The sequence below is a fragment of the Elephantulus edwardii genome, unplaced genomic scaffold, assembly GCF_000299155.1.
Source record: "Elephantulus edwardii isolate Elephantulus edwardi_28Jun2011 unplaced genomic scaffold, EleEdw1.0 scaffold00144, whole genome shotgun sequence".
NCBI lineage: Eukaryota > Metazoa > Chordata > Mammalia > Macroscelidea > Macroscelididae > Elephantulus > Elephantulus edwardii.
In genome coordinates, this window is record NW_006399894.1 from 7,275,806 (window position 1) to 7,300,455 (window position 24,650).

Sequence of the window (24,650 nt, forward strand, 5' to 3'; positions counted from 1 at the left end):
AGTATGAGACAAAGCTTTGCCTCCAAGGAGCAGTCTGGCTGTACTTTTTTCTTAACTTAGCTGTTTTTTTCTTTTGGAAGTCCATAGGATATTCAGTCCTATTCTCCAACACCAAAATCCATAAACATTAAAAAAAACACACATGGTACTTACTGATAAAATTATATCCTCAAACTTTAATCTGAAAATTATCATCTACATTAGTGATTGGTATGAAGCAAGGGCTTTAATAAAGAATTCTAGGTCAATTTCTGTCTTGTTGGAATACAATGAAGACAAATACAAGCGATGCCAATAACTGACAAAGTGAAGGTAAAAGAGAGCTTGTTTGAACAGAAAAAGGTAACCCAAACCAAACCAACTGCAGTACACTTGAGTGCCTCAAATTTTACTTGAATCAATTTTATTGTTGTTAGGTGTCACTGAATTGACTACAACTCATATTTAACCTGTGAACAACAGATCTTAACTTTATACTATCCCATGCCATCCTTGTAATTTCTGAAATGCTGGAGCCCATTGCTATGATCACAGTACCAATCTATTTAACAAGGGGACTTTGTCTCTTTCTCTGACCTTCCACTTTTCCCTGGATATTGTCTTTTTCCGAAGACTAGCAAATCCTGGCAACCTATCCAAAGTAGCTGAGACAAAGTTTCATCATCCTTGCCTGTAAGGTGCACCCCAGTTCCGCTTCCTCCAAGACACCCTTCTTTATTTTTTTGTAGTCCATGGGACAGTTAATACTTTTCGCTAGCATCATAACTCACAGTATAAGTTTTTCTGTCATCACTTTTTATTAGTGAACAGTAAACAAGATCATCATTATTAAATAGAAATCCTAAGCAGAGAAAGTTTTTCAAATCCAGTTGCTATCTCTGCACCCTCTAACACTACCATTTTAAGTTTCTTTTTCTTAAATATAAAAAAAGAATGTAATTTACCTCATGTATTGACAGATAAACTTAATTTATTTTTGCATTGTTTAATGCTATGATTTTATAAATTTGGCAATAAATATTAACAAAGTTAAATGCATGTACATGAATGCTATAGTTGAAATCTGAAAAATAATACACATGAAAACATGTTTGAGACTTTCAACTAACAAAAATTGAAAATATCACCAAACTCAGTACAATCAAATTCTTATCAATCCTGAGATACATCATGTTTTATTAAGCAGATCACCGGAAAAGTGTTCTAGCTATCATCATGAAAAATATGTTACATGACAGGCATGAGACTCGCCATACCTCACAATAAATTTATGATGTGCATATTACTACCTTCATTTAGACAATAAAAAAGGGAAACTGAGAGGAATTAAATAACTGAGTCATGTTTATAATGCTGTTGGTGGCTGAACTATTATCCATATTTTTTATATTTTAGAGCCCATATTGTTAAACATTCCACAAATTGACATGAGTTTCTTACAATCAGTTTGAAAATATAATACACATATTTTTCCTGACCCTGACATATCAAAGCTTGTAGAACCTTATAGTTTATTTTATAATTTTCCCAGCGTGAATGTAGTTGTAATTCTTTGTACATTACCATTCATATTAGCAAAACCACTAGGGTTTCATCAAAGCTCTGCTGTGCTATTATCCATTAAAAATTAAAAACAAAAATTACCTTCTTAATTAATAGGCACAGGAGGAGTTCCTAACTCACTGCAGAATTTTTACATTGCTTGTTAATCAAACTAAAAAAAATTGAGCAACTACCTAACTAATTCCTAATTGATATCATTGGGCCATTACTCCCCCATTTGCATCTGCCCATATACCCGGAGATACAGCCCTAGGTGTTTTTAGATTTAACAACAAAAATAAATAGCAAAAATAAAGTCACATAACTTTCCACACTTAATAATGTAAATGACCAGTCTATTTTGGCAAACACTATGAAATAAGTAAAAGATGTTTTCAATCAAACAACTCTGTATGGCAAACAACAATAGCATTTGTTAAGATCAAATTTAAAACAAAGACCTTGGACTTCTTTTTGAGTATTATCAATCCGGACTAGTAAGTTTTAGATTATTTTTTAAAGAAATGTAATATTTCACTTTGTTGTTAGATGCTCTCCAGGTGACTACAAGGCAGAATGATCTCATATGACAGAGTAGAACCGTCTCACAGAGTGTTCTAGTCTGCAATTTTTTTGCAGAGAAGCTTGTTGGGAGTTTTCTCCCAGGAAGGGAACTCTGGTGAGGCGATTCTTAGAGAAGGGCACGGCTAACCCAAAGGCTATGCTTCTCTGGCAGCTCTTTTCCATCAGTGGGTCAATGAGAGAAACGAGCAATCTCCTCAAGTTTCACAACCTCTGAAATCCTGTAGTGGATCGTCTATGAGTTGGTTCTGACTTTATACCAATAAGTATGTTTTTTCTCTCATGAAATGAACCACTGCTGGCCTCAAGCTGCCAATCTTTCAATTAGTAGCAAAATACTTAACTAACATATTACTAAGGATCAATACTTCAAGTATACATTTCCTATTTAAATGTACTGTCTTATTTTTGACATAGGATTAAGAGTAGAAAAAATGTTTATGTGCTTTAAAACATATTGGTTTTAATACAAAGATATGTATTCATTTTTAATTTTTTAAAATGTATTGTGATAGGAAAGTCTGCTGTTAGGGACCTCTCTAAAGTACTCAAGAGCAACGGTGTCTCTTTGGAGACGAAGGTGCGCCTGATACAGGCCATGGTCTTTGCAATCACTTGTTATGCATCAGAGAGCTGGACAATGACTAGGGAGGACAGAAGGAGAGTGGATGCTTTTGAGCTGTGGTGCTGGAGAAGGGTACTGAATGTACCATGGACTGCCAAGAAAACAAATAGATTCATCCTAGAGAGGGTTAAACCGGGCTACTCCTTGGAGGCAAGGATTCTGGGCTTCGTCTGACATACTTTGGACATGTTGCAAGGAGAGACAGGTCTTTTGAGAGGGACATCATGCTGGGTAGAGGGGAGGGACAGCACAGGAGGAGAAGACCCTCTATGAGGTGGATTGATTCAGTGACTGGCGTAATCGGGATGGGTGTGTCAGAGACAGTGCAATTGGCACAGGATAGAGCAGGGTTTAGGGCTGTTGTACATAGGGTCACTATGAGTCGCAAACGACTTGATGGCACATAACAACAACAACAAACAACATCCATTTTTAAAGCAAAGGACTTCAATTAGCTTTGAATATTAAGTGCTAGCAAATCATTATTTAAGTAGAGATAATTTGGATCATACAAATTTAAATGAGAAAACATATCGTAAAAGAAACCACAATAATGATAATGATGAAGAATTGAGAAATTAAGAACTATAAATGAAAGAAAATAATCAATGATAGTCCTAGTCTTTTTTGACATGGAAGTAAAAGGGAAATTTCAAATGAGGTAACACATTCGTAAGGAGCCCTCTTAGCACAATGGTTAAGGATGCAGTTGCTAACCTAAATGTCAGTGGTCCAAACCCATCAAGCACTCTGTGGGAGAAAATATATAGAAGCTCCTTAAAAGAATTAGGCTCACAATGAATGAATGGAATCCCAAAATCTCTGTAGATGTTCATTGAAATGAAAAATAAACAACCTAAATTAAAAAAAAAAAAAAGAATTAGGCTCTCAAACCAAACCTACTTTCAGAGTTTATTCAGATGCATGGCAAACACTCTACTGCTTTTGAGGTTATAAATCTCTACAAGGAGAAGTCCTTAGAGGGTCTCTATTAGTTGGAATCCATTTGAAGGCCATAGTAATACGCTTGAAATGATTTTATAACTTCCATGGGAGCTGTACTGCTAACTCACAGTTACACTGCTCTTCTCTGGTAGTTCAAATACACCAGAGGACCCATGGAAGAAAGATAGAAAGTCCTCTCTCATGTTATTTATAGAGGCCAAAGTTCACCGGAAGATTAGCTGTACGTCACTTCCAACTCTACAGCAAGGAGTCTTGTGAAAGTTTATTAGGTAGAATTATTTTAAAAAAAAGTTACTACTGACATTTTACAAATGAGGAAAGTTTGTAGTAAAAGAATAATCTTCTAACTCTGTCCATAAATTAGTAGGCAGCAAAGTTGAAATTTTAATGTAGATGTGTTTTTCCCCAATGTACCTGATCCTTTTTGAAATTAACTTGTAGTTTCTTTACTTTGAATGGATTTTTGGGTGAAATTTTCTGTCAGAGTGCTAACAGAAGATAGGTTAGGAACACAGCTGGCTCAATACAGACATTCTGTTCTCTTCCTCTCAACATAGGTCTTCAGTCACTCATTACTATGTTTACATATGCCTCATACCTACTATTAACACAGAAGCCAAGTAGAAATTAAAGGCTCAAAAAAAGAACTCCATTTTTTCCAACCTCCTTTTAATAACACAGGGAGTTCTGGTGGCATAGTGGGTAGGGAGTTTCTCTGCCAACCCAAAGTTGTTGTTGTTGGGTGCCTTTGAGTCGAGTACAACTCATAGTGACCCTATGAACAACAACTCTTAACCCTATTTTATGCTATCCTACTCATCTTAAACGCACTTGAGCCTATTCCTACAGTGACAGTGTCAATCCATCTCACGACTCAGAGTTAGCTTGAATCCACCAGCTGCTGTGCAGAAAAAAAATGGGCACCTTCCCTTGTGCAATGTACACCTCTGAAAACCCACTCTAGGGTCAGTTTTGAGTCAGTTCTGAATCAACAGCAATGAGAGAAAGTTACACTCAAAGGCACCAAAAAATATTGAATATTATATTTTAATTAATAAAAAGAATTAAAAGTGAAATGTGTTTTAACCTCCTTTTAATTACTTGTTAGTTATTTAATTTTATTAATATGTTTTATGAGACATCACTGTTAAATTGGCCTGACACATTTCCCATCATGAAATTAGAAGTATTCTTCCAGTATCAAAAGAACAGATACTGTTGTAATTTGCTGTGGAAAAATATTGGACATTAAGTGGTATAAAACCAAAATAAAAAAATTTTATGGCAATATGTAGCATTTAATAATTTGTAGCAAAGTAATCTTATTCAGTTTTCCAAATATTATATTTGAGAAGCAGTACTCCTTGGAGGATTTATTAGAAATGATGACACTGGAACCAAGTCTTCAACATGGATTGAAGCTCAACATCAAGAAAACAAAGATTCCCACCAATAAGCCAACTGATAGCACCATAATAGATGGAGAAGAGATTGAGATTTTTAACAATTTCAGTTTGCTACAGTACCACAATCAACACTCTTGGCACCAGCGATCAGGAAATGAAAAGATGAACTGCATTAAGAAAATCTATCAGGGATCTCTCCAGAGTGCTGAAGAGCAATGATCTCAGTCTATAGACTAAGGTGTGCCTAATCCAGGCCACGGCCTTTGCAATTGCTTGCTGTGTATCAAAGAGCTGGATGATAAATAAGGATGACCGAAGAAGAATCAATGCCTTTGATTTGTGGTGCTGGAGAAGAGAACATTCCATGGCCTGCCAGGAGAATAAACAGGTTTGTAATAGAAAGGGTTATATCATGTTGCTCTTTAGAGGCAAGGATTATGAAGTGCCATCCAACATATTTTGGAAACGTTAGTAGGTGGGGTCAGTCCTTCGAGAAGGACATCATGCTTAGAAGGTTGAATGGACAGAGAAGGAGAGGAAGACCTGGGTGAGAGGGATTGACATGTTGTTGTTCTTATGTGCCGCCGAGTCGTTTCCGACTCATAGCGACCCTATGCACAACAGCCCTAAACCCTGCTCTATCCTGCGCCAACCGCACCGCCTCTGACACACCCATCCCAATTACCCCAGTCACCGAATCAATCCATCTCATAGAGGGTCTTCCCCTCCTGCACTGTCCCTCCACCCTCCCAAGCATGATGTCCCTCTCCAAGGACCCGTCCCTCCTGGCAACATGTCCAAAGTATGTCAGACGAAGCCCCAGAATCCTTGCCTCCAAGGAGTAGCTTGGTTTAATCCTCTCCAAGATGAATCTGTTTGTTTTCCTGGCAGTCCATGGTACATTCAGTACCCTTCTCCAGCACCACAGCTCAAAAGCATCCACTCTCCTTCTGTCCTCCCTAGTCATTGTCCAACTCTCTGATGCATAACAAGCGATTGCAAAGACCATGGCCTGTATCAGGTGCACCTTAGTCTCCAGAGAGACACTGTTGCTCCTGAGAACCTTTGAGAGGTCCCTAACAGCAGACTTTCCCATCGCAATACGCTTTTTGATTTCCTGACTGATGGTACCAAGAGTGTTGACTGTGGAGCCGAGTAAACTGAAGCTGTGAACACTCTCAATCTCTTCGTCATCCATCCTGACGCTGCTAATTGGTCCAGTGGCGAGAATCTTTGTCTTCTTGACATTGAGCCTTAGTCCATACTGAAGGCTGCAGTCCTTGACCCTTCGCAGCAAGTGCATGAGGTCTTCCTCAGTTTCAGCAAGCAGGGTTGTGTCATCTGCATAACGGAGATTGTTAATAGATCTTCCACCAATCCTGATGCCACAATTCTCCTCATAGAGCCCAGCCTCTCAAATAATCTGCTCTGCATACATGTTGAAAAGGTATGGAGACAGGATGCATCCCTGGCGTACACCCTTCCCAATTTTGAACCATGCAGTGTTACCCTGCTCTGTTCTGACTACTGCCTCTTGGTCCAAGTATAGGTTTTGTATTAGCACAATAGTAATTGGAATAATATGGGTACATGAATCGGAAATAGTGAAATTGGCTACAGATAGGGAAGGGTTCAGAGCTACTGCGAAAAGGGTTGCTATGGTTTGCAGTTGACTCAACAGTACATAACAACAACAACTACAACAACAACAATCATTAAAGACTCTATTAATGACTCTATTATGACTACCCAATGTTTGAGGGAAAAAGATATTTTTAAACTTTATACATTTGAGTTATCACATGGACAAAGTTATTACATTCAGCAAGAATGTCATAAAGTTCTTTATGAAAGAAAGTGACACTGTTGATGTGTTACCATTTAGATCTGATTCTATTAAATCATTACAAGATGTTGCCAGTTTTGATTAAAATATTTGAGACAAGTTGCTTAAAAACATTGTTCTTGAAATCAAATATGTGTATTTTAAAAAGATGAAAGGTGATATAACTTTCATTTATTAGTAATCCTTCTATTGAAGAAACACACAGATTGACAGGATAGTTTCAATAGTACTTTAGGTTGTGAGTTTTTTCCTCCCAGTACATATAGCTTTTTTTTTTTGCTAAAAACTTTGCTTTCATATTAGAATTAACAAATATTACTTTCGATTATACTAATATATCAGGATCTGTGGCTGCGTAGTTTGTAAAAAATTGTACCCAAAGGCCAAGTCTAGCAAATCCACCAGTAGAAAAAAGAAGGGCGATCTCTCCCCTTAGCAATTTGCAGCCTCAAGACACTGGATGGCAGGTCATTTTGAGTTGGAACAGACTCTCTGTCAGTGAGCTTGAGTTCCCTTTGTTCTGTTTTCTTTTACTATCAGAGCAAATTATTCAGCATAGGGAATTCACTGCAAATTTATATATGAGATATATATATATATACTTTAAAAAATTATAATATCTCTTGCTACCTTACAAAATGCCTACAAAATGTGAGCTGAAAATGGGACATGGTGGCACAAGGTCATGGATGTCTCTCTGAAGGGCCAGAGGGAGTAAGAATAACACAGTCCCTCATCTCCCCAGGTCAGAAAGCAGATGAAAAGCCTACAGCCTTGCCCCTTGGAGCCTCTAGAGCCACTCCAGCAGCAAGAGGTTCGTTTATTCATTGTTAGCTCACAGACTCAGAATAGTGATACTGAGAACGAGGTTTATTAGGGAAGTAAGTTAGAGAATGGGTAGGCAAAGAATATCACCCTATGTAAATCCAGTGTTTAGCCCAGCAGTGCCAAGACACAATTCCTCAATTAGTCCAGGCTCTGGTTTCCATTCAGCAACACAAATTCAAAACCTGTTTTCCTCAGTCATTCAGCAAGCTTTGCAGTCAGCTTTCCCTTAATTATCTGGCAAGCACAGCAAAACCTTTAACTGTGACCTTTATCTCAGGGCTCCAGATTACACCTTGCTGTAATTTCTCCACATCATCACTAGGGTCTCTACCAGGGTCACATTCTCACCAGGGTCCTGCTCCAGTATCCCTCAAGTATAGTTGCTCAGAGTAGGAAGCACTGTCTCTTATCATAGTCCCACAGTGATTGACGATTTGCAAGACCATGTGTCTGCAGTTAAGGAAGTTGGAGATCAGAAGGGGTTTTACATAATGGCAGAAAAGAAAACATATTTTCTTTTTCCTGTCTCTCCATTTAATATACAAGATTTTTAGCTTAGGAATGTGTGAGTGTGTGTGTGTGTATATATATATATATAATCACAAGGGGCTGTAAATCACAAGGGAGGAGATAGCCTGTCTTTTTGTTATGGAGTCTCTGGTGGATTTGTACTAGTACCACAACTCCCTTAAAACTACCTCATTAGAGCTTTCAAAATATAAATAAGAGTTGTTGGTGTTGTTATGTGCTATTAAGTCATTTGCACCTCATAGTGACCAAACCACAATAGCACTCAATTTCACTGTCTCAGACACACCTACCCATTTTCCCAGTTACCGTGTCAACCCATCTCATCCAGATTGAGGATATCCAATGTGCAATTTAGTATAGTAAAGCAGCCAGCTGCATATCTCCACTTTCTCCATATAGTAATTTTATTTTTTTCTTTGAAGTTATAACATTATTAATTGTATAATAAAGTGAACATGAAACTTTTTAAGTGCCATAAACCATAACTCTCAGTATTTTCAGGAAACAATTGCTTACTTGAATGCAAAAAATAATTCCAAAACATAAATAGTGTATGGCCTTTTGAAAAGATTACCTTGGCCATTATAATAAGTCTTATTATAAGTAGCTATAATCTTTTTTCTAAATAAGTTTCTTTCATCAAAGATTGATATATATTTCTATTTAAGTCTGTTAAGGCCCTCAGTGATTTTTAGTAATATAAATATTAGAATTAATTGGTGTCATTTGTTTTCATAGTTTTGAAAATCAATTTCTTTTATTAAAACTATAATATTAGAATATTTAATATTAATGAATTTTTTATCAATGTCAATTATCAATAATGAACTTTTTAGGTTCTAAGAAGGCTGTTAATTATGCTTCCTAACAAAAATAAATAAACAAATAAACAAACAAACAGTTCAAAAGAAAATCTTTCTTTCTGAGCTGATCTGCATAAATAGCTATTTGCTGCTCTTATGGAGTCCAATAAAGTGACATTTAAAGTAAAATAAGTTTGCAAAGGATATTTTATTAAATGCCATTAAGTAAACGTGCATCTCTCTAAGTAATATTCCATGTTTTTAAGATGGCATTTAAGATAGCATTGTCATAAACCATCGATGGGGGGGTAGGTGACACATAAAGTCACCTGGTTTTGGCTTCAACAAAGTTATTTACACCTTGAAATCACTCTAGAATCCCATACATTTAGCATTCATCATTTTAAATGCATTACAATAGTCGTGCTAGTGCTACTAGCCCTGATGGCTTTGTGGTAAAAAGGTACACCACCAACCCAAAGGTACACGTTTCAAAACCACTAGCTGCTCTATGGGAGAAAGAACGACAATCCCCTCCTGTGCAATTTACTGCTTCTGAGAACCCACTGGAGGGTCAGATATCAAATGGGTCCAACTCTACAGCATATAAAAACAATAAGCAACATAGGAAAGTAAATAAAGGAAGCTGTTGTAGATTTTTAAGGTATTCTTTGCTCCTCATCAAAGTTACTCATCAAATAAAACTGGCATTACTACATTAACTGCTGTACTATCTAATGTTCCAATTATGTTTTATTATGGACCTTCCTCTCCAAAGCAAGCACAATTATATGACTATCGTAAGGAGTTCACAAACATCCCACTCAAGACACCTATCTCTTGCTATGATAATTAAACAATTTATTAATTTGTTGTTGTTACATGCTGTCGAGTTGCCTGCAACTCATAACGATCCTATGTACAACTGCAATAAACCCTGCTCTATCCTGTGCCAGTCTTACAATCTCTTACACATTTACCTAAATTACCATAGTCACTAAATCAATCCATCTCATCAAGGGTATTGTGCTCATTCACTGTCTCTCCACCGTCCCAAGCATGATGACACTCTCCAAGGACTGATCCCTCCACGCAACATCTCCAAAGTATGTCAGACAAAGCTTCAGAATCCTTGCCTCCAAGGAGCAGCTTGGTTTAACCCTCTCAAGAATTAACTTGTTCATTCTCTTAGCAATCCATGGTATATTCAATGCTTCTCTCCAACACCACAGCTCAAAGGTATTAATTGTCCTATCATCTCTAGTAATTGTCCAGCTTCCTGACACATAGAAAGTGATTTCATGGCCTGTATCAGGAACACCTTACTCTCCAGACTGACATCATTGCTCTTCAGCACTTTGGAGAGGTCTCTGATAGCACACTTTCCCAATGCAATACATTTCTTAATTTCCTGATTGAGTTTCAATAGTGTTGATTGTGGAGCCAAACAAACTACAACTGTGAATAATCTCAATCTTTTTACCATCCATCATGATGCTGCCAATTGTCCCAGGGGTTAGAATCTTTGTTTTCTTGAGATTGAGCTTCAATTCATATTGAAGGCTGCAGTCCCTGACCTTCAGCAGCAAGTGCTTCAGGTCCTCCTCAGTCTCAGCAAGCAGGTTTGTGTCATCTGCATAATGGAGTTTGTTGATGAGTCTTCCTCTAATCCTGATGCCACATTTCTCCTCATAGAGCACAGCCTACTGGATAATCTGTTCTGCATATAGATTAAGAAGGTATGAAGGTAGGACACATGCCTGGAGCACACCCTTCCCAAGTTTGAAACATAAAGTGTTCCCTTTCTCAGTTCTGATGACTGTCTCCTAGTCCAAGTATAAATTTCACATAAGCACAATCAAGTATTCTGGGATTTCCATTTTTCCCAGAGTAATCCATAGTTTGTTGTGGTCCACATAGCCAAACGCCTTTGCATAATCAATGAAACATAGATAGACATACCTCTGGTACGCCTGCATTCAGCCAAGATCCACTTAACATTCACTGCAATATCCCTAGTACCACGGCCCCTTCTAAACCCAGCTTGCACTTCTGACAGTTCTCTGTTTATATGCTGTTCCAGTAATTTTTAGATAATCTTTAGCAGAATATTGCTTACATGAGATATTGATATTGTTCGATAATTTTCACACTCTGTTGGATCACCTTTCTTTGGAATGGTGACAAATATAGATTTCTTCCTGTCAATTAGCCAGGTGGTTGTTCTCCAGATTTCTTGGCACAACTTGGTGAGTACATCTAGAACAGCATCTGTTTGTTGATATTTATCAATTGGTATACTGTAATTCCTGGGGCCTTGTTTTTTGCCAATTCTTTCAGAGTAGCTTGAACTTCCTCCTTCATCACCACAGGCTCTTGCTCATATGTTGTTTCATGAAATTCTTCTGGGTCCTCCAATTGCTTTTGGTACGATGACTGTGTATATTCTTCCCATCTTTTTTTAATCTTCGGGATCATTTATTATTCTGCCCAAAGCACCCTTAAGTATTGCTTTAATTTGTTCCTCAATTACTTGAGGAGTTTGACCCCTTTGATTTTCTGACTCCAGATCTTTGAAAATTTTATTATACTGCTTTACTTTGTCTTCCTGCATTGCCCTTTGAAATCTTCTGTTCAGTTCCTTAATATCTTGATTTCTTCCTTCTGCTCTGGCTTCTTGGTGCTCTAGTGCAATATTCAGAGTCTCTTCTGACATCCATTTCAGTCTTTTCTTCCTCTTCTGTCTTTGTAATGACCGTTTACACTCTTCCTAGATGATATTCTTGATATCCTCCCATAACTTACCGGGTCTTCGCTCATTAGTGTTCAAGGCCTCAAATCTGTTCCTGAGATGGCTTTGAAATACAGGTGGGATAGACAAGTTCATATTTTGATTCCTGTGGATTTGATTTAATTTTCCTTAGCTTCAGCTTGAACTTGCATATGACTAGTTGGTGGTCTGTTCTAATTAATTTAGTTATGCTATTTTTTTCCTCCATACTGGTCATAAATTGTAAAGCAAAACCCAGATATGCCATTTCAACTGTATACATTTCTAACAAATCATCCTGAAAACAAAAGAAAAACAATTTCAAAAAAGTTAATAATAATTCTTTATTAATAGTATGATATTCAAAGTTCTCTTGTTAACACAAAATGTATTTTTGGTATTTTATAATTTTAAAATATATTAGCAAGAATTTCATATTGCAGTGCATTTCTAAATCCTTGAGTTTAGTTTTATCTACAACACTACCCACCGGTACCATGACATTTCAAAAGAAACAAACTAAATTTGTTTGCTTCTTTTTCTTTGGATTTTTTTTTTGTTTTGTATTTTTGTGTTTGTTCTTTTTTTTTTTTAAGAAATCAAGCATTCTTCCCATAAAATGTCTTATGTGTTTTAAATTTTAGCATAATTTAAAATCTTCCTGCCCACCTCCTCTTTCTCATTAAAAGTTTAACTTCATTAATTTAGGTTTAGGTACTTCTGTAGATGGAAAGGAAAATTATTTTGTAGGAAGTACTGCGTACTTCTTTATTCATGAGACACAAAATGTCTCACTACTATACTTTTAGTGATGTTCGTGTTGAGTAGTGGAATTAAGTCTTGACAGTCTAATCACTACAGAGTTGTCCATCGGCATTATATCTTAAAGACCTTGGCCTTGCAGATATAGATATCTCTCACATTATTCTTTTTATGATTTCTTAGAGCTCTTGTAGCCTAGTGGTAAGAAACTGTGATGCATTCCCAAAGGCACTAGTTTGGATGGGCAATCTCCTCTCATGTGATATATTCCCTCTAAAAATCTGCTGAAGAGTCAGCTATGGGTCAGTTCTGACTCCATAACACACAACGGTAACAATATTTCATTATGTAAATGCAATCTGTATGCTCAGCAAATTCTTTAATAAGCTAGACTCTGTGAAGAAAAATGTAGTATCAGAATCAGATAAAGATTTCTTAATAACCTACATTATGTGGATGATATAATCTTGCTTGCTGAAAGCAAGGAGGCCTGGAAATGCTTGCTGCAGAAGATCAGAGAATACAACCTTTAATATGGACTGTATCTCAACATCAAGAAAACAAAGATCCTCACCAATAAACCAACAATATCATGATAGATAGAGAAGAGACTGAAACTGTCAACAATTTCATTTTACATAGATCCACAATCAACACCCTTGTGACCAGCAGTCAGGAGAAGATCAGAAGACATATTGGACTGGGAAAGTGTGCACTTTGAAACCTCTCCAAATTATTGAAGAGCAATGATGTTAGTATAAGGACTAAAGTATGTCTCATTTAAGTCATGGTCTTTTCAGTCATTTGCTATGTATTTGAAAGCTGGACAATGAATAAGGATGATAGAAGAAGAATTAATGCCTCTGAGCTGTGTTGTTGGAGAAGAGAAGGTAAAGCCAGATTGGCCATTGGAGGTAAAGATAATAAAGTTTTATCTCATATACTTTGGGTATATTGTTAAGAGAACCTCATCCTTGGAAAGGGACATCATTCTTGGAAAAGTGGAGGGTTGGCAAAAGAGAGGAAAAACATCAATAAGATGGACTGACATAATGACTACTGTTATGGGCCCTCGTATGTCAGAGATTGTATGACATAAGATAGGTCAGGGTGCCAATCTGTTGTTCATGCTATGGTCATATTCAAATCAATGGCACTTAGAACAACAAATACTCCACTATATTCATCCAACAAGTGTCTGTAGATAAGTATTAGAGTAATTTTCAATCTTCTGCTATTGCAAACATGTTTCAAGGAATAGCAATGCCCATGTGTTACTTTGTATTTTGCCAATATTTTACCATATTTCTAAAAGGTTGATGGTTAGGTTTAAAGGTAAATAAAGATATTTTTGCCTATTGTGGTGATGTAGTCATTTCCAACTGACAGTAACCTAATATATAATAATGAAGAGATTTTACAGAAAAATGGTAATTCTAAACTGACATTAAATTCCAAAAATTAAAAAAAGATATAAAACAAGCTACTTTTTCATATCAGCCTAAAAACAGAGCTAATAAGAACTCTAAGTGTAATTATTTTCTTCTTTCAAAATATACTAACATTATAATTTCTATAGTAAAAAAGTATTCTATGAGCAGGAATTCACAATAATAAGGCATAGTTCAAAATAACATTAGAGATTATATGTCTGATTCACATAAATTAAATGAAGACTTTTAAATACCAACCAATTTCGCCTAATTGATATAGCAGGTCACAAACTTTAAAGCCCCAGTTAAATATTAGTTGTACTTTAAATTTAAAACAATATTTTAAAGAAATTTTTAACAATAAAAACTTAACTATGAAAGCTAAATATACCCTCAAATATCTACGTCTGAATGAAAAATTATTTCTTTTTAAAAATTCATTTTAATGAACGTTTACAGAGATTTTAGATTTCCATTAATTCATTATTGCTGTTCTCTCCCTGCACATGCCCCCCCCCTCCTCAGTTCGCTCCTCTCTTTGAAAAGTAAAAGGAAAATTCTTTCATTGGTATACAATTATCCCTCCCCCCAAGTACACTCCACTATGCAACCTTCATTCTGGACTCTTGTCAGAACCATAATATCCAATCATATATCGCTTTTAAACTGTTCTCTCCCTCATCTGTTTCAATGCTGTAACCTACTTCAAATAAAGTAGTACTGATATTTTGATATATATTATATGCTCTATTCTAAATTTAAGCTGTTACAATTATCATAAATTCCTTTTTCTGGTTTATTCAATAACAACTATTTCCTAATATGTGCACATGTGTTTGTGTGTTTGTGCGTATGTGTGTTCACAACTGCCATGGCTGATTATTGATTTTGAGGCCATCCTTGTTGCAAAAACACAAACTTGTGTAGTTATTATTGAAGCAGCAAAAGGTTTTCGAAACAGTAAATCAAGATTCAAAAACATGTTGTTCAGGATATAAGACACATGAATAATGGAAATGCTATAATTATTTTCTTTTTAAAAAAAATCTTAGTTTTTAATCTATAGTATTAAAATAAATCTTTCTTAGTAAAGACATTGCTTTGTAGTTTTCTTCACATTCCAATGATCTTTTAACTGATTTATCAATGAGTTGTAGTAGAATAGATAACATCTAAGGACAATACTCACAAAATACTTTTTAGGATTACTGAGGGCTAGAATAATACCAAAGTTACCTATGATCACCCACAATATTTATTATATGCCCTGTACATAGGAATAAACAAACTGGGACCTGGAAAGCCTGAACAGAGCTAAACAGTAAGTAGGATTCTTATGAGTGAAAGCTAAATAGTAAGTTCCAAGATGTTACTCAACACTTACCTGAAGGGTGAAGATTCTGTTCCTCCAAAAATTCTAGATCAAGCATGAGATCATCTTCATCTAGTTCACAAGATCCCAAATTATTCAAAACATCCTGAAACAAACACAAAATCAATATTGAGAGATCAAAAACTTAAGAATGTATTTCACACTTGAGTGAACTCAAGTGTACAATAAAAATCATAAAATATCAAAAATATTTGACATAATTTCAAAAATTATTGTAAAAATTCTTACCTTTTTCACTTAATTGCACATTGTCTTTACAGGAAATACACATACATAAATGGAAGTGCACATGAGCAGGTTTCAATGATATTTTCTAAGTGCTTAATTAAAACTCCTTCAATAATGGTTTCAAAAAAGATAAACTTACTTTAATACATGCACCAAAAAAGGTATAAACTTTTTTCAAAGGTACAAAAGTCAATAAATTGAAATTTATAGATTATATGTATCAACTTATATTTTTAATTTGGGTAACACCTTTCTAATCCATTTAATGACTATTCTTTTCTAAATTGTGTGTTTAGAGACAATTGAGAAAACAATAATTTAGGACACACTTAGAAGTGGGGGTCCAGTTTCCCTTTACCAATCACTATTTTTCCATTAGGAAGAGAGAGCTGGGAAAAATAAAGACATATCATTCAGGTTAAAAAATAAGCAAGTTTTCATAACACTGTATCAGATCTCATAATACTATACCCTTCTTGTAAGGGAGCTCTTATGGCCTATCAGGTAAGAAGTTGCACTGCCATCCTAAAGGAAGGAAGTTTAAATCTGCCTGCTGCTCCACAGGAGAAAGATGGGCAATCTCCTGTCATGCCTTTTACAGACTCTGAAAACCTGCTGGAGGGTCAGCCATGAGTCACTTCTAAATTGACTTGATGGCCTTAAATTGAGTGAGTGGTATCAGGGTCTTAAATTGAGTGAGTGCTATCAGGGCTCAGATTATAATTTTTCCCCTTTTTTTCCCTTCACTCCAGAAGAGAAAATAAAATCACCCTAGAGATTATAGGAGAGGATCTAAAAAGAAATGATGGACAGTGGTAGGAATATAGAGAATGTTTTTAAATCTTAACTTGTCTATTTATATGTAAAGATGAGTGACAACAAGTATTAATAAATAAGAACTTGAGTTTAGACACTCAAACTCAAAATTAAATACCAAGAGTACAAAATAGGACATAAAAGAGAACACATTAAGTACTCCACAATACCACAAATATCTCAAATCAGTGCTGAGGGTTCTTTTATTGAGTCCAGTGGTGTCATAATCTATATGCAAATAAGAAAATATTCATTAAGAAAAAGCTATTGAAATTGTCAAATGTACATGGCATTTCTTTGGCTCAAAAGTAAGGACATGGTGACTTTTAAACAATTCTGGTGGCATAGTCTCCAAAGGTTACAGTGGTAACAAAAACGCTCCATCTATGGCAGCTTGAATCCATCAGATGCTCCAACGGAGAAAGTGGGCAGTCTCCTCCAGTTAAGCTCTACAGCATGGGACACCTTAGGGAGAATCTATAACTCCAAAACAACTAGACAGCATGCAGATTTTGTGGTTCTTTGACCGTCATTTTAACAAATGGAATTAAACATTGTTGCTGTTGATAAGTGCCTTCAAGTCACCTGTGACTCACAGTGACTCAATGAACAATAGCTCTGATCCATGCTTATCCTGAGCCAACCTACTGTCTCCAACACACTTACCCCCATGATCACACTTACTGTGTCAATTCATCTGTCTCATCCAGGGTCTTTCTTTCCTGTTTTGTCCCTCCACCTTTCCAAGCATAATGTCCTTCTCGAAGGACCAGTCCCTCCTGGCAATATGTCCAAAGTATATGAGATGGAGCTCCAAAATCTTTGGGTCCAAGGAACAACTTGATTTCATTCTCTCCGGGACACACCTGTTTATTCTCTGGGAAGTCCATAGTATGTTCAAGACTCTTTTCCAATATCACAACACAAAGCCATAAATTCCCCTTTTGTCATCCTTAGTCATTGTCCAGTTCTCTGATGCATAACAAGTAATTGTGAAAACTATGGCCTGGATCAAGTGCACCTTAGTCTCTGGACTGACATCACTGCTATATAGCATTCTGGAGAGGTCCCTGGCAGCAGGATTTTCCTAAGGCAATTTGTCTTTTGATTTACTGACTGTTGATACCAAGAGTGTTGACTGTGGAACCAAGCAAAATTAAATTGGGAACCACTTCAATCTCTTGTCCATCTACAATGGTGCCAATTAGCCCAATGATAATAATTTTGGTTTCTTTGTTGAGCTTTAATTCATATTGAAGACTACAGTCCTTTACCTTCTGCAGCAAATGCCTCAGGTCCTCCTCAGTTTTGGTAATCAAAGTTGTATCAACTGCATACAGGTTGTTGATGACTCTTCCTCTAATCTTGATGCCACATTTCTCCTCATAAAGTCCAGCCTCCTGAATGATCTGTTCCACAGATAGACTGAAAATGTATGGAGAAAGGACACCTCTCTGACACACTCCTTTTCTGATTTTAAACCATGCAGGTTTTTCCTGCTCTGTCCTGATGACTGCTTCCTGGCCCAAGGACAGGTTTCACATGGGCAGAATAAAGCTTTCTGAATTAAACATCAGACTTAAGGAAACAGAGCACTATAGTATGAAAGGTGAAAAGTATTCCCAAGCTGAAGTGATTCCTTCTACAGATGACGTTCATTAATCATTTAAACTGTAGCTAGAATCAAGTGTTCATTGGCAAAGCTGTTCTTTAATGCGGTGGTGATATCCCACTGATAATTTGCTCCTCTACACAACTTCACTTTTTTAAAATTTGTGTTGCTTTAGAGGTGTGTCCTTTCTGTGTGGATGTGGGAATGCTCTGGGTCATCTTTAACTGGCCAGAAGCCTCTTTCTGGGAACCAATGAGAGCCTGAACTGTTGGCCTGCGGCATTTTAAAATTCATTCGGGCCCTCAGGCCTGTGGCTATGAGTCTTCTACAACTCCATGGCACTTAACAACTACAGCATACAAATTCAATACCACTCATCTCTAAGTTTGCCTTTAAGCAGTAGCATAAGAGTTGTCATGATGCTAAAAGCTATGCACTAGTATTTAACATGCTAGCTTGGTCAGGCACAGAGAACAGGTTTCAGTAGGATTTCCTAAGACAGACCAAGACGTATATGTGGTCTTTCACTTCTGAAATGATAAGCCCTCAAAATTCCCAAGAATAACAGTAATAACTTGTCCGATATAATTGCAGAAGATGAACCACACAGATTTGAAGATACAGGCAAGTTGCTGAAGATATTTCATTAATTGTTGGAGAAATACTTAACAGGGAACTGCTGAGAATTCAAACTAGATTCAGAAATGCCATAGAACAAAAGATATTATTGAGGGTAAAAAATAGTTCTTGGCTGAAAACAAAAAATATAAGATGTTTACTTGTATTTTACTGACTATACAAACATATTAAGTTGTGTGGATCATAATAAATTGTCAAACATTAAGAAGAATTTCCATTTTCTAACATTTATTGTGCTCATGTGAAACTTGCACATAGACAAAATCAACACAAAGGCTTAGTTTAGTTTAGTTTTTTATTTAATTTTTTTCCTTTGTGTTTGTGTAAGCAGGGACCAGCAAGTAATGAGCCTCACATAGATTTTACTCCAGGGATGGAAAAGACTGACCATAAATGAAGGTCAAGCATAACAACAACTTAAAAAGGGAGCCTAAGAGTTAATTAACACTAACTATCAAGTCTACATGAGCTCAATTAAGTGTCTCACATTTGACAAATTAGCAGAATATTTAGAAGTAGAGTGGTAGCTAAGCAAAAATACTTCCTTATCTCCTGGTAGTTGAAAACTCTACAAAGCCCTATATAATAAAGAACAATAATGAAAATCTATGAATTCTTAATAGTGTTGGCATAGCTAGCCCATATATCATAATAAGAGGACAATCATTATGTAATACAGGCATTCAGGCCTTAAAAAGTATACCATTTAGTGAGGGCACAGCAGTATTGCACAATTTAGAAGTTATGCTTAAATTAAAAAGTAATTCCAGGTTGACCACTATCTTAAATCTGAAACATCCCTAATGTAAAACACATTCCAATAACTATGCAAAAAATCTCATCTCATCAGCAATTCAAAATTTGCAAATTTAAGAGATAAGTACATTTTTTCACTGATATAAAGACTGGGCAATAAAAGTAGTACTGTTTTAAGGGCTAGGTAGGGTAATCAACGTTTCTAAATCTTTAATTTAGAGGTCCCCATCATAAAAATAAACATTGATAGTGATGACACATTCACAGAATATTATCTCTAACTGGTCTGGCAGCAATCTATTAGGTACCTTTCAGATCTTTGCCACTTTGTAATGTCATTCTGGATGTTGTCTAGTTCCCACTTTGACTTGCCACTAGGAATGAATCTTCCTCTTCCTCTCCCTATTATGTCTCTGGAAAGACTGGGTTAGTAGAAACAACTTAGTGATATTCTTTTTAAAATGATGCCCTTAGTGTGTACTACTCGTGTCATACCTACTTTAGAAGGCAGGGGAGGCAGGTAATTGTGTAACAATGAATAATTTTTTTTTAAAAAAAGACAACTAGTGGGGTGGGGAAGGGAGAGGTTTGAAATGTGCAACAGTGACTGAATGAAAATCCAACTTTTCTGTAAACTTTCAATATTATCAAAATAAAAAAAAATTATGTTAAAAGGAAATGGAGGGAAAGTGCAGAATCACTGTACCAAAAACAATTGGTTGACACTGAAACATTTCAGGAAGTTTCATATGATCAAGAGCCATTGGTTATGAAAGGATAATTTCAGGCTTTTAAGCGAAGCTTAGGAACAAGTAAAAATGGAAATAAACGATCCTGAAATCTGGAGACCCATACAAATTTCCACATTATCAAATTTCAACAATGAAGATAAAAGAAAAACAAATCTAATATTATTACTTTTATATATCCCTTTCTAGGGCAAGTCTACGGAACTGCTTTGGGACCATTACAGTATATGAGCAGCTTTCATATATGGGAAAATTGAAATATTTAAAGATCAATTAATATGTTAGACAGGAATTTAATTATACATCAAGAAGGCATTGATTGTATAAAATGTGCACCACAATAGTACGTTACATGTAGTTGAAAGATTAAGATGCACCTGATCCAAGTAGTTTTTCCCTGTGCATATAAAAGTTGGACAATGGATAAGGAAACAGTGGAATCTATGCCTTTGAACTGTGATGCTGAAGAAGAGTACTGCATATGTCATGGAGTGCCAAAGAACAAATGAAATATATCTTGAAGGAAGTACAAACAGAATCTTCCTTAAGTGCAAGGATGGTGAATTTTCTCTCACTTATTTTAGACATATTTTCAAGAGGAACATTCTTTTGGAGAGAGAAATCATGCTGGGAAAGGTCAAGAGTAAGCCTCAGACTGGGAAAAATATTTTATAATAATATGTCTGATAAGGGATTTATATCTAGAATTTATAGAATACTCAATTGCTACAACAAGATAAAGGTAAGCAACCCAATTGCAAAATGGGCACAGGGTATGAACAGACACTTCACCAAAGAAGACATTCAGATGGTGAACAAACACATGAAAAAATGTTCAAAATTTCTAGCTCTAGAGAGATGCAAATCAAAACAACAATGAGATATCATCTCACACTAGTAAGAATAGCAAAATTAAACAGAACAACAAACAACAAATGCTGGTGAGGATGTGGAGAAACTGGAACCCTTATTCACTGTTGGTGGAATGTAAAATGGAAGGAAGTATGGCACTTTCTCAAAAAGTTGGAAATAGAAATACCACTTGACCCAGCAATTCCACTACTGGGAATATACCCTGAAGAAAGCAGAGCTGCCACCAAAGCAAATATATGCACAGCCATGTTTATTGCTGCTTTGTTCACAATAGTAAAGAGTTGGAAACAACTCAAGTGGCCATCAACAAATGAATAGATAGAGAAGCTGTTGTACATTCACACAGTGGAATATTATGCAGCTCTAAAAAACAAAGAACTCATGAAATATTATACAAAATTGGTGACCATGGAGGACATTATGCTGAGTGAAATAGTTCAGTCACAAAAAGACCCAATACCACATAATGCCACTGTTATAAAACAGGACTGACATGGGGGCTGGGGGGAAAATAAGGAAAGAAGGCATAAATAATGTACACAGCATTAAAACAGGCGAGGGAAAGAACTGCATAAAAAGAATATATGATTAGGTATTATTTTCATGACAATAATTCAGAGAAAGAGCTGTATAGTAAAGTGGACTGGGGCAGATGACTGTATAACAATGAAAGAGGGGTTTTCCCAAAGAAAAAAAGTGAACTTGGGGGAAAGGGAGACAGGGAGGAAAATGTGAAACAACTAATGAATGGGAATCCGAGTTCTTTATACTTTCATTAAAATTTCAATTAAAATATTAAAAAAGAGTAAGAGCTATAGAAAGACCAACAACCAGTTGGATGGACATAATGACAACATCGATGGACTTGAGCATGATAGAGATGTGGAGTACGGTGTAGATATGGCAGGATTCATGACTGTCGTTCAGGGGGTCTATTCTGAGTCATAGTTGATTGGACGTCTCATATCATAACCTATCATGTTTCATATTATTGTTATATGAAATTTAAATGACTATTCAGAGAACATTTGAATAATTAATTTTAAGGAAATACTATTTTCAAAATGCATGAGATTAACAAATTCGTTCTTAAACTAGGCATAACTATTAGTAGGTAGTCTCTTAGCAATTTTTTCTAGGAATCTCTTAGCCATAATAATTATTGATTTAATTTCACAGATGCCTTGCTATCAAAAGCAATTAAAAATAAGCTCTGTAATAGGTATTGGCAAAATGAGATGGCTTGGCATGGGACATTTTGAATCAGATGATTATATGATTTACTATGTCGGGGATGAAAAGGTGAGAAAAAAATGGGGTTGGTTTCATAATTTAAGAAGTCATTTCTAGATCCATCCTGACATGCAATGTGGTGAGTGACAAGATAATATCCATGCACATACAAGGAAGTCCAGTGAATACCACTATCATTCAAATATATGCACCAATAACTAGAGCCAAAGAGGAGGAAATGGAAGATTTCTACCAACTTTTGCAGTCAGAAATTGATCAAACATGCAATCAAGATGCATTGATAATAATGGGCATCTGGAACGCAAAAATGGGAAGAAGGATCAGTAGCTAGAAAAAGGCTCAGTGAGAAAAATGAGGCTGAAGATAGAATAGAGTTCTGCACATTCAATGATTTATTCGTTGCAAAAACCTTTGATAAGAAACATAAATGCAGGCTATATACATGGATCTCACCTGATGGTACGCATAGGAATCAAATCGATTACATTTGTGGAAAGACTCTTCTGCTCATTATCAGCAGTGAAAACCAGGCCAGGTGCTGATTGTGGGACAGACCATCAACTACTCATATGCAAGTACAAGCTGAAGTTGAGGAAAATTAAATCAAGTCCACAGGAACCAAAATTTGACCTTAAGTCTGTCCCACTCAAATTTCAAAACCATCTCAGGAATTGGTTTGAGGTCTTGAGCACCAATGAATGTAGACCAAATGCGCTCTGAGAGGATATCAAGAAAATTGTCCATGAAGAATGCAAAAGAGATCTGCGACTCAGCCTTCCTGTCTGCTACCACTACAGCCTTCCTGTCTGCTACCACTGCAGCCTTCCTGTCTGCTACCACTTCAGCCTTCCTGTCTGCTACCACTGCAGGTACTGACTACAGTTCACAGAGGTCTGTGGGGAAACGCCATCTTTGTAAACTTGGACTTTGCTGCAAGATCTGCAACTCAGCCTTCCTGTCTGCTACCACTGCAGCCTTCCTGTCTGCTACCACTGCAGCCTTCCTGTCTGCTACCGCTGCAGGTACTGACTACAGTTCCCAGAGGTCTGTGGGGAAACGCCAACTTTGTAAACTTGGACTTTGCTGGGAGATCTGCAACTCAGCCTTCCTGTCTGCTAACACTGCAGCCTTCCCGTCTGCTACCACTGCAGCCTTCCTGTCTGCTACCACTGCAGGTACAGACTACACTTCCCAGAGGTCTGTGGGGAAACGCCATGTTTGTGAACTTGGACTTTGCTGGGAGATCTGCGACTCAGCCTTCCTGTCTGCTACCACTACAGCCTTCCTGTCTGCTACCACTGCAGCCTTCCCGTCTGATACCACTGCAGCCTTCCTGTCTGCTACCACTGCAGGTACTGACTATGGTTCCCAGAGGTCTGTGGCGAAACGCCATCTTTGTAAACTTGGACTTTGCTACGAGATCTGCAAGGACAGCAGAGGCAGTTCCAGGTCGGGGCTTGCAACTCAGACACCTCACACCCATTTAGGCTCTCGGGCCTTCGGCCCTTGGGCCAGGAAGACAATCATATTTGGCACATCTATAAGATTTATCAATCTCCCCTAAAATACCCATGTACCATTGAGGATTAAGTTATGTGGGGAATCAAACTGGTTTCTGGCCTGAGTACATAGGGCCCACTAACTCAAACAACAGGGAGATCCTGAGCATCTCCAAAGAGTGGGGAAGCTATTCCTGAAAGGGAACAACAGATTTTCTCCTTCATTATTTAGGTTCTACTGAGGCCCTCCCCACGCGTATCAGTGTGCGCTTCCTCCATCCCCACTCACGTGAGCATTGCAGTGTTCACGCACCCTCTACGCATTTACTCTTGTTTCTTTCCAAACTTCTTCTGGAGCAGTGATGTCAAATCAGAAACCAGCTACCACCCCAGACAGGAAGAACTCTGCCACACCAATGGCCCTTAGAAAACAGAGTGCTTCACTTGTCCCACCAGCCCAAAGCAAGATATCAACCCCCAAAGAAGACACAGGAGCAACGGATTTCCTGGAGCCAGGAAGCCTGATGGATCTTTCTGATAGTGATTTTAAAAGAACAATAATTGAATATTTACAATGAATAAAAAAGAAACTGGATGAAATACAGAATAGTGCTAGCAAAGGTAAGGAGGAGCTTAAAAAAACAATCCAAAACAACGCAGAGAAAACAAATGAGGCATTAGAGGCATTGGAAAAACAAGAAACTGTGATCCAGAATTTGAAATCTAAGGTTTCTGAT

The 24,650-nt window shown here is 36.8% G+C and overlaps 1 protein-coding gene across 2 annotated transcripts in view; it reads right to left on the bottom strand.

Moving 5' to 3' along the window:
- CCSER1 (coiled-coil serine-rich protein 1) overlaps positions 1 to 24,650 on the bottom strand; it is a 1,860,678-nt gene that overhangs the window by 1,687,121 nt on the left and 148,907 nt on the right. For both annotated transcript variants that reach the window (XM_006894481.1, XM_006894482.1), the window contains exon 3: positions 15,479 to 15,572. In XM_006894481.1, coding sequence (XP_006894543.1) covers positions 15,479 to 15,572 — 94 coding nt within the window. The remainder of the gene's footprint in view (positions 1 to 15,478; positions 15,573 to 24,650) is intronic.